This window comes from Mobula birostris, chromosome 1, assembly GCF_030028105.1.
Source record: "Mobula birostris isolate sMobBir1 chromosome 1, sMobBir1.hap1, whole genome shotgun sequence".
NCBI lineage: Eukaryota > Metazoa > Chordata > Chondrichthyes > Myliobatiformes > Myliobatidae > Mobula > Mobula birostris.
In genome coordinates this window covers 6,285,193-6,297,553 of record NC_092370.1, presented here as the reverse complement: position 1 = coordinate 6,297,553, position 12,361 = coordinate 6,285,193, and the positions used below count along the sequence as shown (strand labels likewise).

The 12,361-nt window shown below is 44.0% G+C and overlaps 1 protein-coding gene across 4 annotated transcripts in view; it reads left to right on the top strand.

Annotated features, from left to right (window-relative positions):
• Positions 1-12,361, top strand: part of enpp2 (ectonucleotide pyrophosphatase/phosphodiesterase 2) — a 166,614-nt gene that overhangs the window by 120,039 nt on the left and 34,214 nt on the right. For all 4 annotated transcript variants that reach the window (XM_072251946.1, XM_072251952.1, XM_072251951.1 and 1 more), the window contains 5 exons: positions 778-905; positions 5,083-5,170; positions 7,071-7,158; positions 8,029-8,198; positions 10,497-10,545. In XM_072251946.1, the coding sequence (XP_072108047.1) occupies positions 778-905; positions 5,083-5,170; positions 7,071-7,158; positions 8,029-8,198; positions 10,497-10,545 (523 nt within the window). The remainder of the gene's footprint in view (positions 1-777; positions 906-5,082; positions 5,171-7,070; positions 7,159-8,028; positions 8,199-10,496; positions 10,546-12,361) is intronic.

Genomic DNA, 12,361 nt, shown 5'->3' with positions numbered 1-12,361 from the left:
TATTCTGTCACAACTTATCCTCTTGCTCTTCACGTACCTGTAGAATACCTTGGGGTTTTCCTTAATCCTGCTTGCCAAGGCCTTCTCATGGCCCCTCTGGCTCTCCTAATTTCATTCTTAAGCTCCTTCCTGCTAACCTTATAATTTTCTAGATCTCTATCTATACCTAGTTTTTTAAACCTTTCGTAAGCTCTTCTTTTCTTCTTGACAAGATTTTCAACTGCCTTTGTACACCATGGTTCCTGTACCCTACCATCCTTTCCCTGTCTCATTAGAACGTACCTGTGCAGAACTCCATGCAAGTATCCCCTGAACATTTGCCACATTTCTGCCGTACATTTCTCTGCTCCCAATTTATGCTTGCAAGTTCCTGCCTGATAGCTCCGTATTTCCCCTTGCTCCAACTAAACACTTTCTTAACTTGTCTGTTCCTGTCCCCCTCCAATGCTATGGTAAAGTAGAAGGAATTGTGATCACTATCTCCAAAATGCTGTCCCATTCTCCCACTGTAGAGCCACTTAATGGAACAAAACTCCAACTGTGGTGTAACCAGGGATTATAGAGCGGCTTAATGCAATGATGGAGTTTCTGCATCAGCTCTGTTCATGTCCTATTCTTATTCATGAATGGAAGTGCTGACCGGAGTATGCCATAGTGTTTTCTGTGTTGTCTATTTCCACAGCTTTGCCATGCCTAAAAGCGTTGGTAGCTTTGTACAAAACCTTTGCATGATTTGTCAAGTATGGAGTATATTCTAGCATTCGTTTGTGTTTTCAGTGTAGAAGACCTGACCAGCACTTTAAACCCTACTTGAAGATGAACCTCCCAAAGCGTTTGCATTATGCGAACAACAGAAGAATTGAAGATATTCATCTGATGGTTGAAAGGAAGTGGCTGGTCGCAAGGTATTTATGCTCGATTGTATGCAAATCACCGGATGCTTCTTTCTGCTTTAAAGATAACCATGAGTGCTGCAGAATACATTGTTGCTGTAACATTTTGTAAATGACTGACAATCTAAAAATAATAAATATGCAATGAGTGTATCAGCATTCTTCAATTTTTCCTCAGATATAGTCTCTCAGAACATAGAACTCTACGACACTACCCTTCAACCCACAATGCTCCCTGACCTTTTAACCCACTCTAGGATCAATCTAACTTTTCCATCCTAAGTAGCCCTCCATTTTTCTGTCATCCATGTACCTATCTAAGTCTCTTAGATGTCCCTAATCTATTAGCCTCTTCTATTATCACTGGCAGTATAGTCCACACACCCACCACTCTCTGCATTTAAAAAAAATTTAAAAACTTCTGACATCCCCAAACGCATACAAAATGCTGAAGGAACTCAGCAGGCCGGGCAGCGTGTAGGGAAAATAAATCATCGATGTTTTGGGCTGAGACCCTTCATTAGGAAGAAATGTCAACAATTTACACTTTTCCATAGATGCTGCCTGGCTTGCTGAGTTCCAGCAGCGTTTTGTGTGTGTGTTGCTTGGATTTCCAGCATCTGCAGATTTTCTGTTGTTTCTTGAATGGTTCTGGAGACTGGCAAATTGGAAATGCTACTCCACTCTTCAGGAAGGGAGAGCGGCAGAAGAAAGGAAATTATAGGCCAGTTAGTCTGACCTTGATGGTCGGGATGATGTTGGAGTTGATCATTAAGGATGAAGTTTCAGGGTTCTTGGAGGCACATGATAAAATAAGCTGTAGTCAGAATGATTTTGCCAAGGGAAAATCTTGCCTGACAAATCTGTTGGAATTCTTTGAAGAAATAACAAGCAGGATAGACAAAGGAGAATTGGTTGATTTGTGTATTTGGATTTTCAGAAGGCCCTTGACAAGGAGTCACACGTGAGGCTGCTTACAAGCTACGAGCCCATGGTATTACAGGAAAGATTCTAGCATGGATAAAGCAGTGGCTGATTGGCAGGAGGCAGAGTGGGAATAAAGGGAGCCTTTTCTGGCTGTCTGCCGGTGACTAGTGGTGTTCCACAGGGGTCTGTGTTGGTTGGGACCGATTCTTTTTACGTTATGTGTCAATGATTTGGATGATGGAATTGATGGCTTTGTTGCAAAGTTTGCCGATGATATGAAGATAGGTGGAGGGGCAGGTAGTTTTAAGGAAGTCAAGAGGCTACAGAAGAACCTAGATTGATAAGGAGAACGGGCAAAGAAATGGCAGATGGAATATAGTGTTGGGAAGTGTATGGTCATACACTTCGGGTAGAAGAAGTGAAACGGTTGATTATTTTCTAAATGGAGAAAAAATACAAAAAACTGAGGTGCAAGAGGACTTGTGAGTCCTTGTGCAGAATACTCCAAAGGTTAATTTGCAGGTTGACTCTGTAGTGAGGAAGGCAAACATAATGTTAGCAGCAAGAGGCCTAGAAAGGAGGTAAGGCAAGGAGGTAATGTTGAGACTTTATGAAGCACTGGTGAGACCTCACTTGGGAGTATTGTGAGCAGTTTTGGGCCCCTTATCTTTGAAAGGATGTGCTGAAACTGGAGAGGGTTCAAAGGAGGTTCATGAAATGATCATAGGATTGAAATGCTTGTCGCATGAAGAACGTCTAATGACTCTTGGCCTGTATGCACTAGAAGAGTGAAGGGTGACCAGGTTGAAATCTATCGCATGGTGAGAGGCCTTGATAGAATGGATGTGGAGAGGATGTTTCCTATGGTGGGAGAACCTAGGAACGGAGGACACAGCCTCAGAATAGAGGGGCATCCTTTTAGAATGGAGGTGAGGAGGAATTTCGTTAGCCAGAGAGTGGTGAATCTGTGGTATTCTTTGCCACAGGCAGCAATGGTTAGAGTATGAAGGGATATGGGGAGAAGGCAGGAGACTGGAGCTAAGGAAAATTGGATAAGCCATGATGAAATGGCGGATGAGTCGCAATGCACCAAATGGCTTAATTCTGCTCCTGTATCTTATGGTCTTCTGGTCTTGTTTGTTTTCGTTATTGGTATTTATTCAAAGTACACACAGGTAATTGTAGTGAAAGTCAGTACTGCACCCCACCAATATTTCTATTTTAGAAGTCAAACACAGCAGCTTTTTTCATGGTTTGCACTTTATTTCCATTACGACTTGTAACAGCATCCCTGTGATACAGAGTTCTGTCTCATTCCACAATACAATATAATTACATTCTCCTTGTGGATCAACACCTAGCTATTTTAACATATTAAACTTGCTTATAAAAGGAAAGTCAATTATTAAATATTTCCCTGTTCACTTCTTTGAACGTAATGCATTTTTAAACCTTTAACTGATTTGCTTATAAGTGTGAGGTGGTTCATTTTGGTAGGTCAAATATGATGGCGGAATATAGTATGGATGGTAAGGCTGTTGGCAGTGTGGAGAATCAGAGGGATCTTGGGGTCCAAGTCCATAGGACACTCAAAGCTGCTATGCAGGTTGACTCTGTGGTTAAGAAGGCGTATGGTGCATTGGCCTTCATCAAACATGGGATTGAGTTTAGGAGCCAAGAGGTAATGTTGCAGCTCTATAGGACCCTGGTCAGACCCCACTTGGAGTACTGTCCTCAATTCTGGTCACCTCACTACAGGAAGGACGTAGAAAGGGTGCAGAGGAGATTTACAAGGATGTTGCCTGGATTGGGGAGCATGCCTTATGAGAATAGGTTGAGTGAACTCGGCCTTTTCTCCTTGGAGCGATGGAGGATGAGAGGTGACCTGACAGAGGTGTACAAGATAATGAGAGGCATTGATCATGTGGATAGTCAGAGGCTTTTCCCCAGGGCTGAAATGGCTAGCATGAGAGGGCACAGTTTTAAGGTGCTTGGAAGTAGGTACAGAGGAGATGTCAGGAGTAAGTTTTTTACGCAGAGCGTGGGTGAGTGCGTGGAATAGGCTGCCAGTGGTGGCGGTGGACGTGGAAATGATAGGGTCTTTTAAGAGACTCCTGGATGCCTACATGGAGCTTAGAAAAATAGAGGGCTATGAGTAAAGGCTAGGTAGTTCTAAGGTAAGGACATGTTCGGCACAGCTTTGTGGGCCTATGGGCCTGTATTGTGCTGTATGCTTTCTATGCTTAAAATAAAAGGTTTTCATGTACCCGTGAATGTACGCAATTGCCTGGGAGAATAATGACGAAAATTAATGCAACTATTTCCATGAAATGCCTATAAATCATAGAGAGGTTTACCGAGGTTTAGACCTTTAGACCACTGATACAATAGGCCACTTAGAGGAACTCCCTGAGGTAAGATTTCCCTGGAGTGTAGGGCAATGAATGGAGATTTGATGCAAGTATACAAAATTATGAGGGTATAGATAGGGTGTGAATGGCAGTGTGGAGTTGCATCTTTACCAAAGGAGGTGTAAGGTTCTCCTTCCCTCTGCTAGCCTGCAGGTCACCCTTGGACAGGGTGTAGCACCTGCTTAGCCCTCTGATCAGGGCCATTTGAAGCCATGGGAACAGGTGGTGGATGGTTGTATGAGCAGCCGGTGCATATCACAAGCCCTGGTTATGTGACTACTGACGCCAGGCAGACAATCTCTGAAGACACTGCCCAGAAGAAGACAGTGGCAAATCACTTCTGTAGAAAAGTTTGCCGTGAACAATCGTGGTCATGGAAAGAGCATGATCACCCACATCGTACAACACGGCACATGATGATGATGATAGATGGGGTAAATGCACGACGGCTTTTCCTGCTGAGGTTGGGTGAGAGTAGAATTAGAGGTCACGGGTTAAAGGTGAGAGGTGAAATGTTTAAGGAGAACTTGAGGGGCAACTTCTTCACTCAGAGCGTGATGAGAGTGTGGAACAAGCTGCCAGCAGAAGTGGTGGATGTGGGTTTGATTTCAACGTTTAAGAGAAGTTTGGACTGGTGAAAGAAGGGGTATGAAGGGCATGCCAATGGGAGTAGACAGTTCAATTGTTCAGCACAATCTGGAGAGGCCGAAGGGCCTCTTTCTGTCCTGTATTGTTCTAGGACTTCAGTAGAGATGCTTAGAATCCATTTCAGTCCTGTGTGCATGCATGTCATGTTTATACTTTACATGTTGTTTATGAAGATACAAATTAGCTTTCCCTTCTTTATTTAGACGACCAATAGAGGGGACGAGAAAACCCTCTGGAAAATGTACCTTCCAAGGTGACCATGGTTATGACAATAAAATCACCAGCATGCAGGTAGGATGAAGTGGTAATAGAATGGATTCTGGTTAATTGGGACACATTGGGACCAGTACATTTTGGCTCAATTAAACGGCTGCTCCAGTTAGCCGAAGTTTCATGGAAATAGTTAAAAAGGTATAATAAGAGACAAACTGAGTAACAAGTTGTGTATTTAAATGAAATACAGAGCAAATTAGAACACTTAACAATATTACTGTGTATTAATTTCTAATACTTATCAACGGAGGAATTCATCTGTGTCACGCTCCTTTTAGTGTAAATGAACAAAACCAGCGCAGGCACCTAGTACAGATGGACTGCCTTCAAACAATGCTTTCGATGATTGTATCCTCCAAATCTATTTCACTGTAACCTTCAAAATGATTGTCAGTGCCTTCAAATTCTCGTTTTCACTCCTGGCCATTTCTGGCATCTCTGAGACTGATTGCTTGAAACTGCAGTGAGAAAAACAGTTCTGAATTGTCTTACTGCTTCTTTCTAATTGACCATCAGTGACAAAAATCACTGCTTTTTGAACACAAACACACACAACTGATGCTATTTAAAAAGTGATCGCTGTAAGCAAGAATGAGTCTAATGGCTGCACAAGTGCATGTGACTGACACCAGTTGGAACCTATTCAGCAACTGTCTCCTGACCCAGTTAGGTGGCAGAGTGTCCCAAATAAACGAAAGGAATCCCAGCTGTTTTCTAGATTCGTTTTTGTTCTTTAAGATTTCTCCCAAATAAGCAGCTGCCTCGATTAACCGATGACCCAATTAACCAGAATCCAATGTATTTCCAATTCTTTAATGATCCTTTACTAAATATGTTCTGGGAGTCTTTCATGAGCACAAGTGATTCTGCGGATGCTGAAATCCAGAGCAACACACTCAAAAATGCTGGAGGAACTCAGCAGCACTTAGGCAGCATCAACGGAAATGAAGAAACGGTCAGCAATTTGGGCTGAGACCCTTCTTCAGGAGTGGAAAGGAAAGGGGAAGATGCCAGAATAAGAAGGTGGGGAGAGGGGAAGGAAGGCAAACTAGAAGGTGATTGGTCCAGCCTCGTGGATGTGGGAGGGGCGATGGAATAAGAAGCTGGGAGGTGATGTGGGACAGGCAAAGGGGTGGAGAAGAAGGTATCTGATAGGAAAGGAGAAGTGGATCATGGGAGAAAGTCAAGGAGGGACACCAGAGGGAGGCAATAAGCAGGTGAGAAGAAGAGAAAAGAGGCCCGAGCAGGGAATTGAAGAAGAGGGAAATAGAGGGGGAGAGATTTTCCGGAAGTTAGAGAGATCAATTGTCATGCCATTAGGTTGAAGGCTACCTAGATGAAATATAAGCTGTTGCTTCTCCAGCCAGAGAGTGACCTCATCATGGCAGAAGAGGAGGCCATGGACCAGTATGTCAGAACTGGAATCGGGATAGGAATTGAAATGGTTGGCCACCAGGAAATTCTGCTTTTTGTGGATGGATCCGAGGCGCTCGACGAGGCGATTTCCCCCAACCTACGTCATGTCTGATCAAGGCCACATCAGAAGCACCTGAAGGAGGATTCAATAGATCCATTTCCATAGATGCTGCTTGAACTGCTGAGTTCCTCCAACATTTTGTGTGGGATTCTTTCAACTTGGGTTGAAGGGTAAACTATTTCAGACATTTTTTTTATGCTTTAGCTTAGTGCAGGGGTTCCCAAACTTCTTTCTGACATGGAGCCTTAGGTCTGTGGACTCCAGGTTGGGAACCCCTGGTTTAGCCGATATGGGCTGAAGCTGGGAAATGAGCTAGATAAGTTGTGCTGCTTGTTTGGCGCCTAGGGGCCTGTTCCTTACTGTGTTTCTCAATGGCTCTTTGTATAGGTTGCCTGGAGGGATTATTTGAAGAACTAATTTCTTTGGTTTTGTTTTCTTCAGACTGTTTTTATCGGATATGGGCCAAGTTTCAAGTTTAAGACAAAAGTGCCACCTTTTGAAAATATTGAACTATATAACGTTATGTGCGGTAAGCATTTTTTTTTTCAAATTTAAATGAAAATGAGTGCACTGTTGGAAAAATCTAGCTTGTGGCCTGACACTTAAAATGTATTTTGTCACAAAAACATAAAGCCAGTGTATGTTAATGAAGAACATCAAGCATTTGAAGACTAAGTATATGCATAATTTTGTGTACATAATTGAGGGGTTATAGATGAGGTAAATGCAAGCAGGCTTTTTCCACTGGGATTGGGTGGAGCTAGAACTAGGAGTCATGAGTTAAGAGTGAAAGGTGAAAATTTAAGGGGAACTTCCCAGAGGGTGGTGAGAGTGTGGAGCGAGCTGCCAATGGAAGTGGTGAATGCGGGTTTGATCTCAGCTGTGAAGAAAAATGTGGATGGGTACATGGGTGGAAGGTATGTGGAGGACCATGGTCCAGGTGTGGGTCGATGGGAGGAGGCAGAATAATTCCTGCATGAACTGGACTGGCTAAAGGTCTATGCTCTATGACTAAACCTTTCATAGAAAATTATAAAAAAGTCATAGATGTTAAAAGTTGAAAATAAGTTAAATAATTATATAAATAATTACACCTCTGACACCTTTTAAAAATCCTATTAAAACTTACAATTTTGTTAATATTGGAGAGGAATGAATTTGTGCATTTTGGTGGGGAAAAAATTCAGGATTGAAAATGTTATATTTTAAAATTGGGAAATTCAGGTTCTTTTCTCAAGAAATTGTCTGTCTTAGAACTGTGAAGGCTGTGGGCAGGGTGGTTGCTGTGGGAAGCCCAGCACTTGAATCCACAACTGAGTGCCATGGTTAATGACTTTGTTACTCTTGTTCTGCAGTTCGTTAATGAAAAATTGCAGCAATCAATATTCTTCACTTACAGATCTTCTTGGACTGAAGCCAGCTCCTAACAATGGTACCCATGGCAGCATGAACCATCTATTGAGAAGCCCGCCATTTAGACCGTCCTTACCGGATGAAGTGGCTAAGCCATCTCATGTTGTCGTTACCCCGGCAGTCCAGGATGATCTGGGTTGCATGTGTGATGAGAGGGTCAGAGAATAATTACTACTTCCAATTGCTTATGGTTTCAGATGCTAAGATCAGATTCAGATTTATTTATCACGTAACTGCACAGTACAGGTCCTTTGGCCTGCAATGTCGTGCTGATCTTTCACTCTGCTTTAAGATCAACCTTACCCTTCCCTCCCATTCAGCCCTTTAATTTGCTATCATCCATGTGCCCGTCTAAGGATTTCTCAGATATTCTGAATGTATCTGCCTCTAACATCAGGGTGCTCCATGCACCCGCCACGCTCTGTTAAAAATAAATAAATAAACAACCGCTGACATCTCCCCTATTCCTCCAATCACCAGAAACGCACGCCCCCTCATGTTAGCCATTATTGCCTTGGAAAAAATCTCCGGCTGTCCACTCGATCTATCTTGTGCATCTTATCTTGTACACCTCTATCAAGTCACCTCTCATCCTCCTTCGCCCCAGAGAAAGAAGCCCTAGCTCACTCAACCTGCCTTCATAAGGCATTCTCTCTAATCCGGGCATTATCTTGGTAAATCTCCTCTGCACCATTTCTAAAGCTTCCACATTCTTCCCGATAATGAGACGACCAGAACTGAACACAATATTTCAAGTGTGGTCAAACCAGAGTTATATCCATCCCCTTCTCGCAATTCCTCCGTCTCCGCCGCACCTGCTCTCAGGATGAGGCTTTTCATTCCAGGCCGAAGGAGATGTCTTCCTTTTTTAAAGAAAGGGGTTTCCCTTCCTCCACCATCAACTCTGCTCTCAAACGCATCTCCCCCATTTCACGCACATCTGCTTTCACTCCATCCTCCCGCCACCCCACTAGGAATAGGGTTCCCCTTGTCCTCACCTACCACCCCACCAGCCTCCGGGTCCAACATATAATTCTCCGTAACTTCCGCCACCTCCAACGGGATCCCACCACTAAGTACACCTTTCCCTCCCCCCCCCCCGCTGCTTTCCGCATGGATCGCTCCCTACGCGACTCCCTTGTCCATCTGTCCCCCCCATCCCTCCCCACCGATCTCACTCCTGGCACTTATCCTTGTAAGCAGAACAAGTGCTACACATGCCCTTACACTTCCTCCCTTACCACCATTCAGGGCCCCAGACAGTCCTTCCAGGTGAGGCAACACTTCACCTGCGAGTTGGCTGGGGTGATATACTGCGTCCGGTGCTCCCGATGTGGCCTTCTATACATTGGCGAGACCCGACGCAGACTGGGAGACCGCTTTGCTGAACACCTATGCTCTGTCCGCCAGAGAAAGCAGGATCTCCCAGTGGCCACACATTTTAATTCCACATCCCATTCCAATTCTGACATGTCTGTCCACGGCCTCCTCTACTGTCAAGGTGAAGCCACACTCAGGTTGGAGGAACAACACCTTGTATTCCGTCTGGGTAGCCTCAAACCTGATGGCACGAACATTGACTTCTCTAACTTCCACTCATGCCCCACCTCCCCCTCGTACCCCATCTGTTATTTCTCTTTTTTTTTCCCTCTCTCTCTCTTTCTCCCTCTGTCCCTCTCACTATACTCCTTGCCCATCCTCTGGGTTCCCCTCTCCCCCTTTTCCTTCTCCCTGGGCCTCCTGTCCCATGATCCTCTCATATCCCTTTTGCCAATCAACTGTCCAGTTCTTGGCTCCGTCCCTCCCCCTCCTGTCTTCTCCTATCATTTTGGATCTCCACCTCCTCCTCCCACTTTCAAATCTCTTACTAGCTCTTCTTTCAGTTAGTCCTGACGAAGGGTCTCGGCCTGAAACGTCGACTGTACCTCTTCCTAGAGATGCTGCCTGGCCTGCTGCATTCACCAGCAATTTTTATGTGTGTTGCTTGACATTTCAGCATCTGCAGAATTCCTCTTTTTTGCGCTTTATAGAACCAGAGTTTTTATAGAACATCACCTCGTGGCTCTTGAACTCAATACACCAACTAATGACCCCTCCTTCTTGACCACCTTCTTTGCACTGAAGCAGGGTCTTTGAACTGCATTGATGGTCTTCTACCATCCAACCCTCCATAGCAGTTTACTAGCCTCCACTTTATTCCCATTAGCTTCAGGCTGGAGTGTTCCTGCTGATGTTCCTTGGGTTCACATTGGTGCCTTTGTGTAAATTGCCTGGACCTGCAGGCCTTAAGCCCCAAATTAAGTCTGCGTTTGTAGATGTCTGATTCATTATTCAGGACGGACAATAGGCTGATTACAGCTTCATGGTTATTCCAACCCTCAAAATTGAATGTCCGTATTAAACAGATTTGCTGGTTTCAATGTCTTTTTAAATTTATCTTTCTTATTTTTCTAGAATAAAGGAGAAGAGCTGAATAAGCGTCTGCAGCACAGGGGAACAGAAGGTGGGACCATGTTTTTTTTTAGATTATGAGGACACACAGTCCTCTTTTATTGTCATTTAGTAATGCATGCATTAAGAAATGATACATTATTTCCTCCGGTGTGATATCACAAAACACAGGACAGACCAAGACTGAAAAAATTGACAAAACCACATAATTATAACATATAGTTACAACAGTGCAACAATACCATAACTTGATGAAGAAGTCCATGAGAACGGTACAAGTTCAAAGTCTCTCAAATGTCCCACATCTCACGCAGACGGGAGAAGGAAGAAAAACTCTCCCTGCCATGCTGACCACAGTCCGACTCTGAGTCATCCGAAAACTTCGAGCTCTGATCAGCTTTCCGACACCGAGGTCCGAACGATTCAACCTCAATCTTGGTCGCCAACAGCAGGCAAAGCCGGGGATTTTGAGGCCTACCCTCCGAAAGATTCCCGACCACACAGTAACGACAGCAGCAAATGAGCGTTTCAGAAATTTCTCCAGATGTTCCTCCGTGCTTTCATGTCCCTCTCCATCAAATCAGAATTGTCCCCGGCCCCTATTTAACAGATACAATATCATTTTTCACCGGAGGGCTGTGCACGCGTGGTGTGCTGCTCTCTCTCCTCCCGCCTCCTTGCAATCAATTTCGGTTTTCACTACATGAGAGATAATGGGGCAGAGCAGTTTCCCTAACCAGTCTAAAGTCTGTCTGATATTCACCCCACTTAGCCGATTAGAATCACTTGGATAAAACTTGGCCTTCGCTATCTTATGGCAGATGGGATAGTGTCGGGAAGTGTATGGTCATGCACTTTGGTGGAAGAAATAGAAGTGCAGACTACTCTTTAAATGAGAGAAAATTCAAAAACCTAAGCTGCAAAAGGACTTGCAGGATCCCCTAAAAGTAAATTTGGTAGTTGAGTCTGTGGTGAGGAAGGCAAATACAAAGTTAGCATACATTTTGAGAGGACAAGAATGTAAAAGCAAGCATGTAATGTTGAGGCTTTATAAGGCACTGGTGAGCCTCACTTGCAGTGTTGTGAGCAGTTTTAGGTCTTTTATCTGAGAAAGGATGTGCTAACATTAGGGAGGGTTCAAAGGAGGTTCACAAAAATGATTCCAGGATTGAATAGCTTTTCATATGAGCAGTGTTTGATGGCTCTGGGCTTGTACTCACTGGAATTCAGAAGAATGAGATGGGGGTTCTGATTGAAACCCATCTAATGTTGAAAAGCTTCGATGGAAAAGATGTGGACAGGATGTTTCCTATGGTGGGGAAATGGACACAGCCTCAGAATAGAGGGACATCCTTTTAGAATGGGGATGAGGATGAATTTCTTTAGCCAGTGAGTGGTAAATCTGTGGAATTCGTTGCCACAAGCAGCTGTGGAGGCCAGGTGTTTGTGTGTACTGTATTTAAGGCAGAAGTTTGTAGATTCTTGGTTTGTCAGGGCGTGAAGCTATACGGGGAGAAGGCAGGAGATTGGGGATGAGAGGGAAATGGATCAGTTATGATGAAATGACAGAGCAGACTCAATGGGCCAAATGGCCTAATTCTGCTCCTATATCTCATGGTCTTATTAGCTGAAGATCAGCTTTATTTGTCACATGTAATTCAAGACATCAAAGCATACAGTGAAGGGTATCATTTGTGTCAAATCAAATCAGCAGAGATTGTGCTCGGGGACATCCCACAAGTGTCACCTTGCTTCCAGCGTCAATGTAGCATCCCACCAGCTCACTATTCAGTTCATCAGCACTACCTCACTATTTTTGCTCCCTTTTTGCACTATTTATTTAATTAGCTTTCTATACATATATAGTT